General features: G+C 38.5%; 1 protein-coding gene across 1 annotated transcript in view; it reads left to right on the top strand.

Annotated features, from left to right (window-relative positions):
* Window positions 1-18,089, top strand: part of kcnt1a (potassium sodium-activated channel subfamily T member 1a) — a 28,950-nt gene extending 10,861 nt beyond the window's left edge. Inside the window, exons 4-31 of the mRNA XM_053339759.1 lie at window positions 858-1,005; window positions 1,121-1,168; window positions 1,481-1,529; window positions 1,725-1,784; window positions 2,048-2,122; window positions 2,746-2,829; window positions 3,310-3,404; window positions 4,110-4,290; window positions 4,364-4,528; window positions 4,677-4,813; window positions 7,331-7,394; window positions 7,572-7,680; window positions 8,293-8,401; window positions 9,425-9,574; window positions 10,310-10,539; window positions 10,637-10,853; window positions 11,656-11,761; window positions 11,892-12,064; window positions 13,375-13,446; window positions 14,012-14,146; window positions 14,323-14,434; window positions 14,638-14,739; window positions 14,999-15,082; window positions 15,178-15,306; window positions 15,527-15,821; window positions 15,992-16,054; window positions 16,681-16,765; window positions 17,972-18,089. Coding sequence (XP_053195734.1) covers window positions 858-1,005; window positions 1,121-1,168; window positions 1,481-1,529; window positions 1,725-1,784; window positions 2,048-2,122; window positions 2,746-2,829; window positions 3,310-3,404; window positions 4,110-4,290; window positions 4,364-4,528; window positions 4,677-4,813; window positions 7,331-7,394; window positions 7,572-7,680; window positions 8,293-8,401; window positions 9,425-9,574; window positions 10,310-10,539; window positions 10,637-10,853; window positions 11,656-11,761; window positions 11,892-12,064; window positions 13,375-13,446; window positions 14,012-14,146; window positions 14,323-14,434; window positions 14,638-14,739; window positions 14,999-15,082; window positions 15,178-15,306; window positions 15,527-15,821; window positions 15,992-16,054; window positions 16,681-16,765; window positions 17,972-18,089 — 3,395 coding nt within the window. The remainder of the gene's footprint in view (window positions 1-857; window positions 1,006-1,120; window positions 1,169-1,480; window positions 1,530-1,724; window positions 1,785-2,047; window positions 2,123-2,745; window positions 2,830-3,309; window positions 3,405-4,109; window positions 4,291-4,363; window positions 4,529-4,676; window positions 4,814-7,330; window positions 7,395-7,571; window positions 7,681-8,292; window positions 8,402-9,424; window positions 9,575-10,309; window positions 10,540-10,636; window positions 10,854-11,655; window positions 11,762-11,891; window positions 12,065-13,374; window positions 13,447-14,011; window positions 14,147-14,322; window positions 14,435-14,637; window positions 14,740-14,998; window positions 15,083-15,177; window positions 15,307-15,526; window positions 15,822-15,991; window positions 16,055-16,680; window positions 16,766-17,971) is intronic.
* The last annotated feature ends 4,358 nt before the right edge of the window (window positions 18,090-22,447 follow it).

Raw genomic sequence — 22,447 nt, 5'->3', positions numbered from 1 at the left:
ACTGCCATTTTCAATTCTCTACAGAGATTGGGTTCATGTCAGGGCTCTGGCTGGGCCACGCAAGGACATTCACATAGTTGTCCCGAATTCACTCCAGTATTATTTTGGCTGTGTGCTTAAGGCCACTGAGCCCAGTCTGAGGTCCAGAGTGCTCTGGATCAGGTTTTCATTAAGGATATCTCTGTACTTTGTTCCATTTAGCTTTCCCTCAACCCTGACCAGTCCCCCAGTCCCTGCCGTTGAAAAATACCTCAAAAGCATGATGCTGTCACAACCATGCTTCACAGTTGGGATGCTATTGGGCCAGTGATAAGCACTGCCTGGTGTCCTCCAAACATGATGTTTACGAGGCCAAACAGTTCAATATTGACTTCATCAGACTAGAGGAGATTGCTTCTCACAGTCTAAGAGTCCTTTAGGTGCTTTTTTGCTAACTCAAAGCAGAGTTTCCTGTGTCTTTCACTGAGGAGAGGATTCCATGTGGCCACTCTGCCATAAAGCCCATGTCGGTAGAGTGTTGCAGTCTTTGTTGTCACTCTGGAAGTTTATTTCATCTCCACAGAGGATCTCTGAAGCTCAGAGTGAACATCAGTTTCCTGGTCACATCTTGTACAAAGGTCATTCTCTGCCTGTTGCTCAGTTTGGCTGGGTGGTGGGGGTCATTTAAATTATTTTAGCATAAAGCTTCAACATAACAAAATATAAAAAGAGTGGAAGTCCAAAACTCTTCTTGCTAAAAAACTGTCACCACTGTGCTGCACTTACTGTACATTTACACACTTTGCTTTGTTGCTGTCATGTTGTTCCAACCCCAAAACTATTGCTTTTGGAAAATAGATCCCTCTCTCTCTCTTCAGGCCTTAGAATTCGTGTGTTCAACTTCTGCCTGAAGCTTCTGACCTGCCTGCTGTACATCATCAGAGTGGTGACAGATAACCCCGGTCAGAGCACCATCGCCAGCCCCAGCGCAGGACAGCAAAATGCTCCCGGCGGCAACAACAAATGGTTGGTTGACACTGTGAAAACGAAAGTGCATCAGTGCAAATAACTTTCACCTCACCAACTTTTCATCATGTTCTGTATTTCTTCTCTTTTCCTTACCATCATCACCTTCCTTCAGTGTCGACTGCCAGTGGAACGGATCAGTTCAGGACAGAGAAATTAACTGGTAAGCAGCATTAGAAGGTGCCATTTTTGTTCATAAGGATGAATTGCTAGAATATTATATAATCTGTTACATGTATGCTCCCTTAGGGCTTTGTTATCTTAACTAATTTCCTCCTCTCCTCTTATTGCTTAACTGGCAAAAGATCAGAATTTATTATGAGATCATGTTGGGAGTTGGGAGAGTCTCTTATCAGCACTTTTGTATAGATATAATAACTGACAGCTGTGCTTACCTCTCACTGGTATGTAAAGAGATAACAATATATAGTTTCTCTGTTGTAAAAGTTCTGCTCTTGTGTGTTCTTTCTGTCAGGGAGTTGATCTTTTGGGTAGACAGGAAGGTTCCTGTCTGGGCCATTCAAGTGAGTCACAAATAAGGCTTTCATTAGATAAAGAACACAAACTAATCAAACATTCCGCCTAATGTAAACCACAGGTGTTTGACCACTGAAATGAGTACAAAAACACTGCAGGTTACATTGTCAGAAGATTGTAACTGAAATTGTCATTACATTGTAAATAATTCCTGAGCTTGCTTCCTGTTTTGGTTTGTGCAGGTGATTGTGGCCATCATTAGTTTCCTGGAGACAATGTTACTGATGTATCTAAGCTACAAGGTGAGACACATTCTGCCTCCAAGCACATCAGCATGCTTAAGACAATTAGTCGCTTACAATCTATGAGACTGACAATCCTTAAGTGGCATAATTAGCTCAAGTCATTTGTTGCTGCTACATTAAGTATAGATGGTAATTACATGATCTGATTGAGGTGAAGGAATAAATGGTCTTGGAAAGTGACAGACTACAATGGAGAAATGTTTCATTGTGATGACTCACTGCCTATTTTGAGCTTACAGGTTAAACTTATTCATTTTCAGGGGAACATTTGGGAGCAGATATTCCAGGTGTCGTATCTTCTGGAGATGATCAACACAGTTCCCTTCATCATTACGGTAAAACCATGGCAACAATGTCAAATACTCACCGTCATTCCTACCTTTAGCGTTAATTTGTGTATTTGTGCTACTGTTGTGGGAGTGTGTTGTCTGCTATTCTTATACTTAGAAATACAGACAAAATAAGATTAAAACATTGTAAAGCTGCAACGACAATTCACAAAAAAATCAGGTCAGGTCAACTTATTGGTCCATAGGCCTACTGTCTCACTCTATCACAACATACGTTTAGTCCACACGTTTAAAGTGCCCAGACATTGAATTATAATCACCTTGGTGATCCCATTTCATTTAGTGCCATCAGCAGGTCATTTTTAATGTATCCAAATGCCTGCGGAACTACTGACATTCCCATCAGCATTCAGTATGATAGTAAAACATTCAGCATCAGCATTGTAACTGAACACATTAGCACACTGATGTTAGAATTTATTTATGGAAAAGTACAGCCTACTAATGAGGCTGTTGGCTCTGTTGTATTGTTTTCATTATACAATGCAAATAATGCAGAGTTTTTTGAAAATAGGAAGCATTTGAATGTTTGCTTGACACAGTTGAAGAAAAGTTTCACTGTGAAATATGATCTACTTGTGAGTTCACGTGTTTCCCTTCATCCTCAGATCTTCTGGCCCTCAATAAGGAACATCTTCATTCCAGTGTTTCTCAACTGTTGGCTGGCCAAATGTGCTTTGGAGAACATGATTGTGAGTCAGACAGCATTAACTTAATCGTTTATGTTAATGATCTGTGTGCTTTGAATCACACTGTGCTGGGTCAGCTAATATCACACTTATCATATTTCATTGCTCTGATTTATACTGGCCTGCGTATTCATTTCTACTGCTGCTGCTATTGACAATAGCCTCCCGAAACCCATCCTTCACTTGAGTTGGTACTGCTGTGCACCCTGGAGGGCTAGGAGATTATTTGCATTCCATTCTGTGTTTTATAACGCCTGTTATTCTGTTGTTAGCTCTTGTTGTTCAGCTGTAATATTGCAGCAGGGAGCATCTCCATTTGCACTAAATAGCTAACTAATGATGTGAGTCATTCATAATGGAATGGATGTTGATGATCAGGGAAAACATTTGATAGATATAAACTGATATTTTTTTTATTTCATATGAGTAAACTTGAGTGTTCAGCTTCAAATATACTATCTATGTGTTGTTATTACGGCGTAGAATGATGTCCACAGGGCGATCCAGAGGACCAACTCAGCTATGTTCAACCAGGTCCTCATTCTCATCTGCACCCTGCTCTGCCTCGTTTTCACTGGGTGAGTTTTCAACAATCCTTTAAGATGTTTATAATCTGTCATTCCGCAGTGAGGATGACTCATCTTACCTCGTGCCAGGTACATTATAAAATTAACAAGACCAAATGCAAGGTATGCTTTTATTCAATTAGTCATTTCATCTCTGGTGGTGTATGGTTGTCCTAATGTTTTTGTCTGTATAGGCCTACACAACTCTATGATTCACTTCCAACTAAAATAAACTAAAAAAGCTTTTGTGCTGTATTGCATTTCATATCTCTCTATGATTGTGTATAGCTTGTTGCATACAATGATTAGTCAGGAAAGTATCAAATAGCTCCCACACATTTTCAACATGACCACCTACATATTATATACTGTACGTAAGCAACACAGAAAACTGGAAATGTTCTGAAGACAATAGGAAATGATAAATAAGAAAAATGGATACATGATTTGTGCCCAAAAATAGGAAAACTCAAGAGTTGATAGGAGATAGGATAATAAAGCTGTTAAAGGCACATAAACTATTTTTCAGTATAGACATTTTGATTTGTTTTACAATAATGTAAATTAATCAAACAACAAGATAGAGCCGATAGAAATAGCCAACATCTGCTTTGTGTTGCATTTTGGGGGTTCCATATCCAAATTCATAGGAAAAGTGGTCATAAATACTGACTGTGTTGTTTCATATGCATGGTCTGTCTCACCTGCCCTGCACAGCACATGTGGAATCCAGCACCTGGAGCGAGCAGGAAAAAACCTCTCTCTCTTCAATTCCTTCTACTTCTGCATCGTCACCTTCTCTACCGTGGGCTTCGGAGACGTCACTCCCCGCATATGGCCGTCCCAGCTGCTGGTGGTCATCATGATCTGTGTGGCTCTAGTGGTGCTGCCTCTACAAGTATGAAGACACAGAAATAATCTTAAATTCTCCTTTAGGAATTCTAGTTTGACTCCGCTTGTTTTGTTGTCAGTTTGAGGAGCTTATCTACCTGTGGATGGAGAGACAGAAATCTGGAGGAAATTACAGCCGCCACCGAGCACAGACAGAGAAACATGTGGTGCTGTGTGTCAGTGCACTCAAAATAGACCTGCTCATGGATTTTCTCAATGAATTCTACGCTCATCCCAGACTGCAGGTACATTGTATAAATACAGGACACAAAACAAAATACGCACATATTCACACTTTAGTGCAAACTTACAGAATGTGATAAAGATTTTATTCAGTGTGTTTATAAGAATGTAGTTACAGCTGATCGTATTGTTGTCTGTGTCTTCTGAAAGGATTACTATGTGGTGATCCTGTGCCCAAGTGAAATGGACCTCCAGGTGCGGAGAGTGCTGCAGATCCCACTTTGGTCTCAAAGGGTCATCTATCTGCAAGGATCTGTTCTCAAAGACCAGGACCTGCTTAGAGCCAAGTAAGTTAAAGATACTAAAAGTTTGAATCACTGCAGTGCACCAAACTAGATGTGACTTATATGGATGACTTGTCCAGACTGAAATATCTCAACAGCAGCTTGATAGATTGGTACATGTGCAGGAATTTGTGTTCACTAGAGGTGATTGTGGTGATCCCCCAACCTTTTCTGTAGTGCATATTTAGTTATATATAGATATATTTTTTCATACTTAGATGCTTGGTTGTGTCTAGATATTTTGAATGAAACCAGTATTGACACTGACGACTATAACATTAGAGCTAGCATGTGTTGCAAAAGTGTTGCTGATAAACTGTGTGGCAGACATAGACTTTGCTGTGCAACACAAATCCTGCTGTGTTGAGAAATTACACTGATCTAATTAGCATATTTCTTATAATTAAATGTTAAATGAATCATCTAATTTGATATCACTCGGCCTCCTGAGGGGATGATGGATTGGTGATTGGATTATTTATGCTAAGATTATTTATGTGTGATTTTTTTGTTATTTATATATCAGATATCTATACTAAATATGGTCAAATATCTAAAACTTGATGTAAATTAATTTAGAAATGCTCCCTGCTGGTCAAAAGCAGAGGGAAGCCTTAAAGAGACTAGGGCTTTCAGACAGGGGTGAACAGAGGGGCTGTGTAAACAGTCAGTATAAGATGAATAAGGCGTGTTTTCAACTGTAAATCATACCTTTTCTAGGAGAGCCACAGTCTATAAAAATGTAGATGTGAAAATGTGCATAATACATCCCCTTTAGGTGGTGATGCTTCAAGAAACCTTTGATGTAACTTTCTTTATACTAACTTTAATATTTTGCGTTTTTGTAGCAGGTGTAAAACTTCATGGAACAATGAAGCCACCATCAGTATGATGTGGATCTCTATTGTCCTTTCATTCCTTAATACAACCCTGATATTCTCTCATTTCAAACATGCTCGTCTGCGCTATTGTGTAGCACCGTCAGACAACATTGTAATTATTCTTTCAAGCTATACCCATTTCTTTTCATGCTCAGCTTTCAAATGGATCATTTTCTCTGAGGAGAGCAAACATGATCTGCCTCGCATTCGTCGAATAAATTTGAGTTATGCAAGTTTTATGAATAAGAATATATGGAAATTTGTAACATTGTTGAGAGGATTCAGAACCCTCTAATTAATACATTTGTGTCAGGAAGATACTGTTTTGATTAAGGTTGTCACTCTGTACATCAAGTCAAGTTTATTTTTGGTGCGTGATTTCTCTCTCTCACACAGGTGTGCCTTTACAAAGATAAAGTTATAATAAAAGTACAAAACCTTGTTACCCTGCGAGGAAGCTGGATTCGCGAGATATCATGATATCATGCAAAAATGTGTATAGTATCCTCACATGATCTTGCAAATTCAGTTGCCTTGCAAGTTAAGACAGTGATAGAGGGTGAAAAATAGATAGTTTATTCAATCACCTGCCAACTTTTTTTTTTCCTAACAGTGTTCAAGGACAACATTTTGCAAATTTGTCACATTTAAAATGCATGACAAATTGGCATGAAGTTTGAAAATAAGGACATTTACCAGATGTGGAAGTGCTCGAATAGCCCATTATCCTAAGAGACAAGGGAAAATAAGAAGCACAAAATAGACATAAAATAGTATTAAAATAGCATAGGAACTGCATAATGCTATCGATAAGCAGTTGAATGCACATCTTGAGGGAGCTGAGATTGTGGCAGGATACTTTAATTACATATAATTAAAGATGACACCACCGAAATGCCATAAACATTTTAATTTCCCAACCAGAGATAAAAATGTCCTCGAACTAATTTACACAAACATACAGAGCCAGCCTGTCTCACCTTGGTTTATCAGACCACATCTCACTAGAAATTACCAAACATCATTTTGTTGTTGGCCTACAATGACGAATAGTGTTCAGTCTCTTAAGAAACACATAATACTCCTTTTCTAATCTATATAGGCCGACTAGATCCTCAGCAAACACAAGGAAACAACAGCCAACAAAGGGAAAAAAACCTTTGAGTGTGTCTCTGTTGTACCACGCGGTATGGAACACCTCACTTTAATATTACTGGGTATACGTTTGGCAGGTTTTTGATAGAGCAATTAGAAATAGAGGACGGGTGTATCTCGAGCTTACATCCTGCATCTGGCACCGTTTCAAATCCTCCCACACTTGTTTTGCATTCTGTACTCTCCTGGCTGTGTTAATCATATGCAAAACAGTTCCACACTCTCTGCACATATACAGTATGGAGCATTTAAGGTTGATATTTTTATGTTTGTGTATCTATATGAAGGAAATGTTAAAATGAATACAGGATCAACGGATGTTGCTGTCATCTCCTCTGGTCAAATGTCATTTCACTTGAGTGCTTATTTGCTGACTGGTAGGATTTGTATGTTTTACTGCTGCTTCGTAATGCAGTAAGTGCTTTTGTTTTTCATGTAGTATGACATTGTGTCATTATTTGTCAACCATGTCTCGCTGCTGCAGAATGGATGATGCTGAGGCTTGTTTCATTCTAAGCAGTCGTAACGAGGTGGATCGCATGGCTGCGGTAAGACTAACAACAATTAATCATCTGTTTGCTGAAACTCAGCTCAGTTATGAGTTGTTATTCATAAACTCAAGTCATTAATGCTGTCAGTCATAAAGACAATAACTAATGAATTAAATGAGATCAATTTAAAAATTGCAAAATGAAAATACATAATCTTTCACTGTTTCCTCTCAGGACCATCAGACCATCCTAAGAGCCTGGGCTGTGAAGGACTTTGCTCCAAATTGCCCCCTTTATGTTCAGATACTCAAACCTGAAAATAAGTTCCATGTAAAATTTGCAGGTGAGAGTTTCTAAACTTTCAGTGAAATGTGTCACATCATGTCACAAGCCTGAAAAGAATAGATAAAACATTTAGGGGAATAGGCTCATTCGCTAAACTGGATAAACTAAATGGTGATAAGCCAGTGTTATTTAGAGTTTAAATAGGAGGCTAGAGCTTGGACATGATAAGCTTAGTTTAGATTATTTTAGATTATCTTAGATCTTGTGGGAAAAAGCTAGGCTGGCTCTGTCTAAAATTAAAAATGGCTTGCTAACACCTTGAAGTGTCATTAATTTGTAACTTCTAACTTTTTTGTGTAATCTGTACAAAAACAGAAATGCCTTATGGGAAGTTAAACAAGGTGCTACAATTATTTCTCTCTGGGCACAGTGACTTCTTAAGTGTTTAGTTGTTGCTGTGAGGTTGCTAGGAAGCAAGATTTCAGGAAATCACTGCTCTTTACTAGACATAAAAACATGACTTGTCATTTTTATACTTTAAACAATAGAGATACAATTAGTTAGCAAAATGTTGAAGTAATGCCCTGACATTAGTTTTCAACCAATTTATGAGTAACACATTATAGGATCGTTTCAATCTCATCTGATCAGCTCATTTGCTCCTTTTCAGATCACGTTGTGTGTGAAGAAGAGTTCAAATATGCCATGTTGGCTCTCAACTGTGTGTGTCCTGCCACCTCCACCTTGGTCACGCTCCTTGTGCACACCTCCCGTGGACGGTCAGTCATTTTACGTCATCCACGGCTTCCTCAGTCTGTTTGATTTCTTCATATTGTGAACACAAAATTTATGTCTGCTGACTTAACTTCCATGGAACTGGCACAGAGAGGTGAAAATAACCCCCAAAGAAAAAAGTCTAAGTTCATTGTGGAACCCAGCAGGAAGTTAAGTGAGTGCATTAAACAGAAGGAGAACAGGCAGAAACCAAATTGATTTTTTTTCTCCGTAAAACAGTGTGAAAGGCTCTTCAGTGAAAAAAAAAAGATTTTTCACAGCATGCAGACGGATCATTTTTAAAAGCTGATGCCAATGGCTGAGGGAAACCACATTAAAGGGGAATAAACATCCTACAGCACTGAGTGTCTGACAACTCTGTAGAAACTGAAGCTTTGTGTGTTTGTTTTAGACAAATGTGTTTAGTCTGCAAAGTTGCGCATGGCCACATTAGCCAGGAAGTATCTGAATGTGTATTGTTTATTAGGGAGTGCGTTCATGTGTATATCTGTATGTATGATTGCATGTGTAGGTGTTTTTGAGTGTGTGCGACAATTTTAGAGACATGCAGCTCACTTTTAAGATATTCAGTGAAAAATAAGCTTAAAAGGGAGCAGGAGATGAAGCAACAGAGAATGAGAGTATAAGTCATCTTATGTTAATACTACGTGGCCTAAGTACTCAGAGGCAAGTAAACTTCCACCTTGAGGTTGTACTGAGCGTCTCTTGTAGCTCATTAAATTCAAAAGTGCTTGAACAATTACCGTAATTACCGGAAGCCATTACAAAGGGCATATTAGAGCCATGTCGACTGACAGATGGATGAAGCGACTGCTTTCATCAGAGAACCCAGGAGACCCAGAGGGACCTCGAGGGTCTAGAGGGATATGGAGAGAGGAGATGGAGTGTTCTCCTGTTACAAATGACAGTAGTCATCAATTACAAACAGATGTGGTAAATTTCTGACTTTATAATGTATATGGTTTACTAATCAGTTATGATTGTTTTTTTCCACTGGATTGATGCAGAGAAGGACAACAGTCTCCAGAGCAGTGGCAAAGGATGTATGGATGTTGCTCTGGCAACGAGGTCTACCACATCCGACTGTGTGACAGCAAGTTCTTTGGAGAGTATAATGGCAAAAGCTTCACATATGCCTCCTTCCATGCTCACAAGAAGTGAGTTGACATGTAAGCTAAAGCATCTCTTTCAGATGCTGAAAATATGAAAATATGCCAAAGCATTTACAGTGGGTTTTACATATTTTGTCTTTTTGATCCGCTATCATCTTGTATAGTCAAGTCCTTGAACAGTGCACTTTTAAATGCGCTTTAAATGAATCTTGCAGGCCCAGACACTGGCACAGTTTTAATACAATTGTTGAACATTGTGGAAATTTGCTTATTTGCTTTTTTTGCCACGAGTAAAATGAGAAAATCAACCACTCATATCTGTCCATTCATTATGAAGCTATAGCCAACTGCTGCTTAGCTTATCTTAACGTAAAGACAGAAAACTGAGAAACAGCTAGCTAGCCTGGCTCTGTCCAAAAGCAACAAATATGGCCAAACAGCTCCTGTAAAGGTCACTAATTAATGCACATTTGTTTGTGAAATCCATAAAAACAACAATTTGTGTTTTCACAGGGGGGTTATGAGCTGAAATATTTCTTGGCTGGATTGTTTTTAACCCTAGGACAGGGCCAAGCTAGCTGTTTCCCTCTGTCCCCAGGTCTTCTGGTCTAAGTCTTGGCAAGAAAGCGAATAAGTATATATCCAAAAGTGTTATTACTGTCAGGCCCAAATATCAATCTAGGATAGCTATGGAGTCCTTGGTTTTACAGCTTTAATTGTAATGACTGTTGGCAGATATTAGCGTCAAACTCATGCTAACTACATGTTTGTGATGTCCAGATACGGTGTATGCTTGATCGGTATAAAAAGGGAGGACAACAAGAGCATTCTGCTGAACCCTGGTCCACGCCACATCATGGCTGCCACCGATACCTGCTACTACATCAACATCACAAAGGAGGAGAACTCAGCCTTCATCTTCAACCAGGAGGAGAAGAAGGGGCGCCCTGTAGGGGGAATCTACGATGGACCCTCACAGCTGCCTGTGCACAGCATCATCGCCAGCATGGGTGAGAAGAAGTAGAGTGTGATGAAGATAAAGATATATAACCAGGAGATGCTAGTTTGTCGACTATAATTTAAAGCTCACTTGAATATATTTTATAGGTACTGTTGCCATGGATCTTCAGAATACGAGTCCACCTGATGTCTCAGCTGATAAACTGGTCCCACCTACAATAAACGGGACAGGGAACCGCCGGCCGAGCATCGCTCCAGTTCAGGAGATTGCAGATTCCTCCTCAATCCTACCATGTGACCTCCTTGGTGATCAATCAGAGGATGACTCCGTCTTCATAGATGACAAAGGCCACTCGTCTACTGAGTAAGAAGTCTTCTGTCTCTGTTTGTGTGTTTGTATAATATGTTGCAGTGGTGTTTATTTAAGGATCCTCAGTAGTGACGTTTTACCCACACCTTTAAAACCTAACCAGAACACTGCAGGGCAAACAACACAGGCCATAAAGTCATTTTTAAAATCTTATATGCAGCAGTCAGTAGAATATTCAAATGTACTATTCAGGTACTAAACAGACATTATCTGGCATAAATATTACTATGGTAGAAGTAAGAATGCTTGTGCTCAAAACTACTTGTGTAAGTAAAACGTCAAAATAGTTAAGATTAGTAGTTTTTGTACGTCTTGTTACTTTATACTTTTATTCCACTACAGATCAAAGGACCATATTGTATTTTTCTAATCCAATACATACACAGCATTCTGTATTCTACATACATAATATATGATTATTTTACATATATTAAGCAACTCAACATTATAAACAATAAATTGGGTTAAATTATCTCTCAACAGTAACATGCTACTTATTAATGTGCATCACATAATCCAGTTATAGACATATAACCTTCACACAGGGCCTTTTTTCTGAATAATGACAACTCTTTGCATAGTGGTATTTCTACTTTTACAAATATAAAATGTAAATTAAAAAAAAAATTAACCATACCCGTTAGATTTCTTTATATCAGCTTAACTTGAATACATTGTGGCACAATTTCTTCTAAATGACTAAATGCTGAAAATGAAAATACAACACAACTTGATCATTTTCTCCTAAGATGAACTCAATATATTTCCAAAAAAATGTTTTTGGATTTGTTGCCAGGTATGTGAAAGGTTATCCCCCTAACTCTCCGTACATCGGGAGCTCGCCCACCTTGTGCCATCTGTTGGCTGAGAAAGCCCCGTTCTGCTGCCTACGACTGGACCAGGTGGGCAGTCTCTGATCCTTCAACTTAGTCACTCAATTACTTACTGCCTCCATCATTCCCGCCGTTCCTCCCCTCCTCTCACTGTCCTTAGCAAACCTAAATTACCTGTTTTTTTTCTCTCCCTGTGCAGGGTTGCAGGCACAACAGCTATGAGGATGCGAAGGCTTACGGTTTTAAAAACAAGCTCATCATTGTATCGGCTGAGACGGCAGGGAATGGTCTCTACAACTTTATTGTGCCCCTCAGAGCTTATTACAGACCCAGGAAAGAGCTCAACCCCATTGTCTTGCTGCTGGATAATCCGTGAGTTCACCCTAACACACACACATCTGTTCTTTCTTTCTCTATCACTCACCATTTCACGCTGGGGAACATTATGTATGCTAAAAGCTCACGTCAGCCAAACACTTAGGACAAGGCTGTGGAGGTGGGTTTTCATTGTCAGTCCCGATGTTAGATTACCGCTGCTGCTCACTGTGACGGTGTGTTTTGAGCGACAAAGAAAATTAACGCTTTGTACCTACAGACAGTAACCATAGCAACTTGCTTTGCCTTGAACCTGAATGATATATATTGCTACAAGGGGAGAAAAAGATGGAAAAAATGATTTCTTTGGGGAACACCAAGCAGGCTTTCATCAATGGCCCTGATGTGTCCCTTTTAAGCCTCCACATGCATGCTCTCAGGACTCTCATAGAAACAGGCAAATAACAATAAACTCTCTCCCTCCGTGCAGCTCTTTCTCGTTCTCCCTTCCTATTGCTGTCGCACACACACATAAATATAGACACCCACACACTTGGATACGAAATTCAAGCACTTACGACAGCCTTGGGACTGGGCAAATGCATAAAGTAATGTTCTGTCAGGAGGGGGTTGTTGGTTGAGGAAAGGCAGAACTAAAACAACTATCTCTCTGTGAGTTCGCTCAGCAACAGACGGCCTCATTGCTCAGCCTAAAGTAATGCTAACCAGGGAGATAAACTACTGCAGAGGCTCCTAGCACATCATCAAACATAACCACTCATATCCCTAAAGCAACTATAATCAACTTGACAGAAAATTATTTTATTATTAAATCATTATAATTAATTATTATTTCTGACTCCAGCTTCTTAAGTGTGAATATTTTATGGTTAGGCTACTTCAGTCCTTGATGATAGTAAACAGAATATATTTGGGTTGTGGACTTTTTGGTCGAGACAAAAAAAACCTGACAGATTTTAATAATCAAATAATACATAATTTATATTATTTTTGTTTTTTTTTCATTGTTTTTTTTCCATGTGTTGCCAAACACTTGGCCTATTTCTAACAGATTTATAAAACACCACTGTATGACAAATATCAGATGTATTACAACACATCTTCCCATAACACATACATGACTAATTAATAATTATTTATATATTATTTTTAAACACCAAGAAAAGGCAAAGTTTTTGAGCAAAAACATTTAGCCTGAGCAATTTGTTTTCATGTGGAAAGCCAACTTAATCTTTGTGCATCTAAAAATAATTTCTAATAAAATATACTTTTTTGTAATGTGTATATTGTGAGTGTTCTAGTACAGTAGAAAGCAAAGGTTTCTCTGTCATTTATGTTTCTTGTAGGCCAGATAATCACTTTCTGGAGGCTATCTGCTGTTTTCCGATGGTCTACTACATGGCTGGTACCATAGACAAGTAAGACTTTTATAGTTATATAACTTTCTGCTTTCCATTTTAATTGTATTACAAAGTACCACTCAAACATTTGGACACACTTTTTCATTAATGTGGATGGGAAGGTGTGTCCAAACTTTTGGTACTGTGCATTGCATTTATTTTCTACTTAAAATATATCAAAGAGGAGCACCGACTGAAAGATCGACAGTTTGATCCCTGGCTCCTCCAGTCCACATGTTGAACTGTCCTTTGTCAAGATACTGAACCCCAAATTACTACTGATGTCTGTGCCAGTGGTGTGTAAGTGTGTGTGATTGTGAATCCACATTAGATTAGACCGTGATGAGCAGGATCTAATTAATCTAATCAGATTAGATCTTGATGAGCGGGTTGGCACCTTATATGGCGGCGTCTTCCATCAGCGTATGTTGTGTGTGTGTGTGTGTGTGTGTGAATGGGTGAATGTTGACATGTATTGTAAAGCACTACAAAGATGCTATATGAGTGCAGTTCATTTACCAACCCAGACAAAATGATGTTCGCTTTTGATATGCTCCTTGTTGTTTGTGTGTGTGTGTTTCAGTCTGGACAGCCTGCTGCAGTGTGGCATTATATACGCCGATAATTTGGTTGTTGTGGATAAAGAGAGTACAATGAGTGCCGAGGAGGACTACATGGCTGATGCCAAAACTATTGTCAACGTACAGACAATGTTCAGGTAATCAATTAAACTTCTTCTTGGTTTATCATTAAATCATTTAGCGTATCTGAGTCTGCATGCTTAAACAACAGCAGTATTCTCTAAATGATGATGTTTGGGCTCATTCTCTCTGACTCATCTTTTTTATTTTTTTATCATACCCTTAAAGATAACACCCTTCTCTTTCATTCCAGGTTGTTTCCCAGTCTTAGCATCATCACTGAGCTTACTCATCCATCCAACATGAGGTTCATGCAGTTCAGGGCGAAGGACTGTTATTCACTGGCTCTCTCCAAGCTGGAGAAGGTAAGATGTACAATAGATCTGTCAAGTGTGGTATTGATGGTATGAAGTATGAACATTAATTATTAAGAGAGGATGTAGGAGACCTTCTAGTTATTATACTACCATTTCTATCTGATTTTCTAGACTGTCAGAAAAATGAAACGCCTTCAAATGTTCTTCACCTTTATTGTGCTTTTTGTGTGTGTCCTGATGTTCCCTCATAGAAGGAGCGTGATAAAGGCTCCAACTTGGCCTTCATGTTTCGCCTACCTTTCGCTGCAGGCAGGGTGTTCAGTATCAGCATGCTGGATACTCTGCTTTATCAGGTTGGTAAACAAGTACAGCTAAAGCGCTGAGCCTCAAGCAACTCTTTTAAAGGAAAGGAAAAAAAGGAATGAATGTGTCTTGCTGCAGCAGAGAAACAGCATCATCTGAAAAAAACAGAGCAGCATTACCATCGAAAAGCAATAGTGCCCTCTTGTGTTGAGTCGTGGATAGGAACTTATAACAAGTATCTTTATGTACAATGTGTTTTTGGCTGTAATAAACATATATAAATGTATTTTTTCTGTTATTTCTTGTCAGTCTTTTGTGAAGGACTACATGATCCTTATTGCAAGGCTGCTACTGGGACTGGACACCACACCAGGATCAGGATACCTCTGTGCTGTGAGTAAGATAGAAGAAAATAATCTGTGAAAAGAAGGAAATTATCTGAAGTAGTTTACCAAATTGAAAGTATACCCATTTATCTCTTGTTCCAGATGAAAGTAACCGAGGAAGATCTATGGATTAGTACTTACGGAAGACTTTTCCAGAAGCTCTGCTCCTCCAGTGCTGAAATTCCTATTGGGATCTATCGGACAGAGTCCCACATTTTCTCTACTTCTGAGGTTAGATCTTAGAGAGGAAACTAAATATCCATCTCCAAAATGAGGATATTTTTATTACAAATTAGTTTATGGCTCATAGCAGAATATTGACACATAAAGATAATCGATTGTAGCATTTAAAAATTGTTATTTACCTCATAAGAGAATCATAGTTCTTATTTTTTTTATATAATGATGAGCATCCTGGCCTTAAAGGTAACTTCCTGTCTCCCCATCCTAGTCTCAGGTGTCAGTCAGCGTTGACGAGTGCGAGGACACGAAGGACAGGGGCGACGAATCTCAGAGCAACGACCAGTCAGATCACCCCCTGCTGAGGAAGAAGAGCATGCAGTGGGCACGGCGTTTGAGTAAGAAAAGCGTGAGGTGGCAGGGGGCGAATCGGGACTCAGGCAAGGACCACGGCCAGCGCATCGCTCAGCAGCGCCTCAACCTCTACCGACGCTCTGAAAGGGAAGAGCTGTCAGAGCTGGTCCGCAACCGTATGAGACACCTGGGCCTCCCCACCTCAGGATATGGTGAGATTTGATGGACTCATCTTTAACTTCTTGAACGTTTAAAAATGAGCATTAGGGATAAGAACTGTCTTTATAATCTCTTTTTTTAGCTCAGTGTTTTACTTTCCGAATTTTAATTCCTGCTTCTCTTTAAAAGTTTGTCTGTTTCTTGTATGAACTGTTGCTTTCAGAAGACTTAACCAATCTGACAGCCAGTGATGTCATGAACAGAGTCAATCTGGGATATCTACAAGGTATGCATTTAAATTAAGGTCAGACAGAAATTATGTTATAACTGATCTAATTTCTTCCTCTTCAATCACATCTTGGTATTTTAACCTTGTAAACTGAGATCTTTAGATTCCTCTCTACAATGCCTCATAAACATAAACACATTGAACAATCACACAACACTACACAATACCACTGCTTAATTACAGACAAAAAAAAATTCCTTTGGTGCTAGAAGAAGAAGAAAGTCGCCACAGTCAAACAGTGGCTTAAATCAGTTGATAAATACCATGCATCTTGAAATGGTAAGGTTTTTGGGATCAACTTGAACAAGATCTGGCAGCCTCTTATCGAAAATCTGACCATTAATCCTCAATGACCTCCTTAGAGAAGCCATATTCATTTGTATTTGTCTGCTTGCGTTTCCCTTTTAACCAGAGCTGGCTTTGGGTAGTGTGAGAATGTGTGTGTGTGAGAGAGAAAGTTAACATTTTTATCTTGTGTATTCGGTTTAAAACAAACCATGAGTGTTACTTTTATTTTATGATGTTATATCCTTTTCTAAATAAAACATATTTGAAGAAATTTCATCACAAGATGCAACTGTGACTTTTCCAGTTCACTGATTGAGATCATGTTTGTGTTTCAGATGAGCAGAATGATCACCAAAACACCCTGTCCTATGTCCTGATTAACCCTTCTCCTGACACCAGGCTGGAGCTCAATGACATTGTGTAAGCTTTATTCCCTCATGTCCCACAAAGTTTATTCAGATGTCTTGTGTGTATTTTTCAGCTTTCTTGAATACACCTTCTTTGTGGATGTTTTTGCATGTGTTACATTGCTGTGTTGCCAAAAACTAGTTGAAGGAATAATAAAGCAAAATCAGTTACGAGACAATTTGACTCAATACCATTCTGGTCCTTGCAACTTATCACCCTTCTCTGCAGTTCCCATCAAATCTGCATAGTGTTTTAACATCTTTCAGCTTATTGTTTTGGCTTCACAGCCCCCAACTTTACTGTTTTCGTTCCCTCTCACAGCTTTCATCATCCTTGTTTCCAGCAATAGGTAACAAATGAGAGTTAAAAGGTTCAGATAAAACCACTGTACGCTACCTGGCCAGCACTAAACAGCAGACAGACAAAGCTACCAGCTAGCTGATGTACATAGCGGAGTGTTTAACTGGTAGAGAGTCAGAAATTTCTCTCAGTAGTTGGTAGGAAGCAAAACAGAGCTTAAAAGCGAGTCAGTATTGGACTATTTTGTCAGGAGTCCATTTGAATACTAATATTTATCGGCGTCTACTGTTTGCTAACACGCTAACTATAAAAGTCAATGTTTACAGCTGTGAAAACAATCACTTAAAAAAGAATGGATCCCAACAATTTTGTAGCATATTGTTTTGGGGAAATTATACATTTACAGTGAAACAATATGGAAATAATACAACAGCTGTGGTGAGGGAGCAAAGCAACTATCTAGAGTCCATCCATGGTGATAGCTGTTTCTGCTCATGATGGGGCGACTGTGGCTCAGGTGGTAGAGCAGGTTGTTTGCTAAATGGAAGATTGGCAGTTCGATTCTCAATCCCTCCAGTCTGCATGTTGAAGTGTCCTTCTTCAGCTCTGATACCACACTGAAACCCCAAATTGATGGCTGCTCCGGCGATGTGTGAATGCAGTAGCTGATGAGCAAGTTTAGCACCTTGCATGGCAGCATCTGCAAAGTATGTATGAAAAGATGAATGTTGACCTGTATTGTAAATCTCTTTGAGTGTTTGGCAGCCTATTTAACATTTGCCGTGATAGAGAGTGACAAGTTGTTGTTTACCTCAGTAGGGATCAGTGTAGGAAAGAGCCTGAGTGCTGGGCTCCCATGTGGTAACATTTGACGTTTTTCATTTCTCCTTCTGCTCTCTCTCTCTCTCTTCCTCTCAGGTACTTGATTCGTTCTGACCCTCTGGCTCACGTGCCCGAGGAGCCTCCTATCCACAGCAGCAGTCTGAAAGAGAGACATGAGTCTAGCACAGACACCAGGGAGGACACCCAGCTCTGATACCACGCTGACCTTCCCCGGTTCACTTCCTCCTAATCAGCCCACTTTGGTTTACCTGGAGGCCTGGTTGCGTCAATGCAGGTCCAGTCTGAAAGAGGGCAATTTGTGCTGTAATGTTTCAGCACTACAGTCTACTACTGTATTATATGAGTGCCTACTGTTTGGCAGATGATGATTTGACGTCATCTGTGACATTTTCATTCTCTTGCCACCAACATTGTAAATAAGAATGGTGTATTCATTTCTGTGAAAGCTCTTTCAGGGACAAGCTTGTTAACAGACAAATGACGCTAACTGAAGCGATTTCAATAAAGTCTGTTGTGTGTGCAGTGTTGCCCTTGGTTTGGCTTAATGTGATTGGCCAAATGAAAGATTTAAGCTTTTTATTGTTGTTGAGACATCCTGAAATTCAGGTTGAATTGTACATTTTGTTGTAGCTCCCTCAGGAAAAGTTGAATATCAAGATCAGAGGTTTTGGGATGAAGGGGTTAGTAGCTCTGACCAGGTTTAAATCAGGCATTATCAGTCTTTTCCTGACTTAGGTAGACTGTAAACTTTATGAAGAGATTACAAGAAACTAGATGCACATATAGTACAGTATTCTACATTTTCCTACACAGTACACACCAACTGATTTCCCACCAGTTGCATAAAAACAAACACTATGTGACTTAAATGAAATATGTGCATTAAAGCTTTCATTTAAAGCTTATGTTTTGTAGCTGAACAATAGAAGTAGTTATACAGTGGTGTGGAGGTCTTACTTAGTACGTTATGTACAAATTATGATGGTTATTTACATGTTCACTGCAGTGCATTTCTTTAGGTTAGATGAGGTTTTTCCACTTCAAGAGCTTTTACAACAGGCCGTGCCATGCAATCAGTATTGTGCCACAAAGGATTTATTTGATGTGTACTATGTTAGTCATCAGAGAACCTAATTTGTCTTTCAACACTGTTCAGTGAAAGAATTTGCCTATTAATTGGCTAATTGGACAAGGTATGTATTTTGAAGATGTTACATCTTGTACACAAGAATCCTATCTTTGACTTTGTGCATATTTAAATGTTGAAAATGTGTGTACTTGAATATCAATTTATTTTGCACATTAAAGTGCAATATGATGAAAAAAACCTACTGAAACTGTTTTGAGTTGGTCTTAGTGTTGCAGCATTTTTTTATCCCCTGGAATTGCAGATTAATGGATGTTCATAATTGGTATGTTTTTAAGATGAGCTATCCCAACTCAACTCTCATTACTGACATTGTCTTTTTGCATTTAACTAATTATGTAAGAGCTCATTTGAAATATGTTTTCCATATAGACAGAGATGACAAGGTAGAGGATTGTCTTTTTCATATAATTTAAGGTGACTCCCTTCCTAATAAGGTTGAATGACTCAAACATCACATTGGTATTGTTTTTGACTTTCACTTGACATTAAACCTTAAACACACTGATGAAGATACTGTAAGTGAACCCTTTTGGATGAAGCAAATAGTCAAATAGAAATATGCCAGTTGAATATCAAGGCTTTAGTATTCATCTTTGCACATTTAAGCACTTTCTGTTCATGCATCTTGTCAATCAAGCAGTTACCATTTGATGTGATTTGACAAATACTCAGACTCACTCCATGTTTTCTGTTTATTTGTTATATTCTTTAACATAACATTTCTTTCTAGAGGTTCTGGGGGCAATAGGCCCTTTATAACAACTCAAAAAACATCCTTAACATTGTTTTATCACCTTGATACTTCATGACTTCTCTTACTTGTGTGAGAATTGCTTTGATTTAAAAAATAATTACATGTTTCAGTAATTCACTACAGAAAATTACTTCTGTTTGAGGTCTCAGAGGCCACAGCTGTAAAATGTGGTTAAATACAGTGGATTTTCATCTGCTCTCTGTGATTGGTGTTGACAACATTTTTTTGGAGTTTTGTAACAGTTTGTTTATAAGGGGTCCCTGTTAGACCTCTCTGGGGCCTATTTGGCCCCAAGCATTAATAGCATTACTATGTAGGATAACAATGTACTGTAAGTTTCTTTTTCTGTGAATGAGTTTTTGGCAAAAGGAATACGTGTTTGTTTATGCCTAGCTCAAAGAAACATATAAAACATGAAATAATTCCCTTATTTTGACTTATAATAAAGCTTTATGGTAATTTTATCATTTTTTAAAATTAGGTCCTGTGTGTGGCAAAGGGACAGATCACCACTTCAATACTTTTCTACTTGTTGGGGTTTAAAAGGTGAGAAGAAAATATATTTCAAGGATAAAAGGTAGATTTTGGTTGATTATTATTATTATTACACGCACCAACAAAACACAAGAGTTCATGTACAGTCTTGAGATTTTCAAAGACCATGTCAGTACTCCTGTAATCTGTACTATGTGCCCCTTCTACTAAGAAACTATAGCTGTCACTTCACTGTACTGACAATATGCTCCATGTAATGAGCAACACATTTTTAAGCATCGTGCAGCACTAGCCAATGCAGCCAAAGAGTATAATTTTGTCTCATTAGGCCATAGAATGTTTTTCCTAATTCGCTCAGTTTCTTTAAGTGTCATTTGGGAAACTCAAGTCTGGCTATAATGCACCTTTTTACTCTAAAGTGGCTTTCTGTCTAGACATTATAAAGGACTGATTGATTAAGTGCTGCAGAGTGCTTTTCTTTCTGGCTGCAGATTTTTACCGTCTTTGCAGAGTTTTTCTGAAATTGTTTTAAAGGTTATGGGGTTCTTTGTCAACTTCATAACCACCACTCTTGCTGGTCTCTTATTTTTCTGGCTATAGGTTAAATCTGAGTGAGCCTCCAGAGAATAATAATAATGCAGCGCACTGTAATTCTTGGAAGTCTTCAAACGTTTCCAGATATTGGCTCTATTAATGTGTCAGTCTTTTGGTCGGTCACTCAACAATTACGGATGAATTGTTGTAAAATTCGGTACAAATAATGGTCCCAACAGGATGCATTATAAGTAAATCCAGAGTAACTCTTCTTCCAGCACCATCATCAGATTTTACCTTCAAATACTCACAACAGCCTCACCTGGATTTGTATTCGGTGTTAATTAGCTAACATGCAATACTATTATGGTAAACAGCATAACTGATTTTTTTTATTTGCTCGCATTAGTATAACTTATGATTTAAACTCAGAGGTCTAGGGATTAATATAGACTGGTGCGTACCTTTCTAAATCCATACAGGCCACAATCATGACCCGTTTAATCCTGCACAAAGCACGAAAGTCACAAATTAACTAATTATATTCAATGAAACAAAACATACCTGAGCTAAATGTACATAGTTACATGTACTGTGTAAGTACTGTGTAAGTGTGATGCTGAGGTGCAGGAATAGCAGAACTATGTTATGGAAAGACAAAAACATAAAGGTGAAAGAGTTAATGAAAGAAAGAAGAGTAAAAAACAGTTGATGATGATGGGAAAAGGAAATAAGGAGCTGATTGAAATAAGAGGAGAGTTACAGATCTGGCTGGAGAAGAGGCTTAATCAGACAATATAAGTAGGAACACCTGCGTGGTTGTACTGTGGGTGTGTAGGGTTGATATAAACAATTAACTGACTATGCATGGGCTGCAAGTAATGGTTAGTTCCATTGTTTTTCAATTAGTTAGTCATTTTATCTCATGTCTAATTTTAATGTCAGAAAATATAACAGAAAATGGCCATAAAAGCTTCACATTTGAGAAGCTGTAGCCTGGAAAGATTTGGCATTTAAGCATAACAAAATGACTAAAATGACATAATTAGCATAATTATCTAAATAGCTGCTGAATTATTTTCTGTCAAACAACTTATCGTTGCAGCTCAATAATAGTGTGAAGTAATAATTATGTGTGAAAGTCAGGGTCGTTCCGGACCTCACTTACTCACAATTTAGTTTTATTAATGTTCCTCCTACACTTTTCTGGCTGTGACAAATAAAAATGCTGTAGGAAATGTGTATTGCCCTTCTATCTGGGTCTGACTACTGGATATGATGGAGGTAAATAGGATTCAGCCATCATTAATGATATTAATTGCACCTGTACTAAGATATTTTTTTATTAGTCCCATGATGGGGAAATGTACAACTTTTACTTTTTTAATTTTACTTTTCCTGCTTTTGACATGTCAAAATGTCTACTGTGAGAAGGGGTCATAGAGAGCAACAGAGAGACAGATGTAAAGAAAAGGAGGAGAATCAAATAAGAGGGCAGACTGAAATAAAGAAGGGGGGGGGTGTGAGGAAGGAATATAATCACAAACACACCACAGACCACTAAAACGCACATTTCATCAAAAAACGTACCTAGTTGCATTTTATTATATCTCTTTAA

This window comes from Scomber japonicus, chromosome 19 (genome assembly GCF_027409825.1).
Source record: "Scomber japonicus isolate fScoJap1 chromosome 19, fScoJap1.pri, whole genome shotgun sequence".
Lineage (NCBI taxonomy): Eukaryota > Metazoa > Chordata > Actinopteri > Scombriformes > Scombridae > Scomber > Scomber japonicus.
The sequence above is the reverse complement of the archived record's forward strand: the minus strand, read 5'-3'. Positions and strand labels throughout refer to the sequence as shown.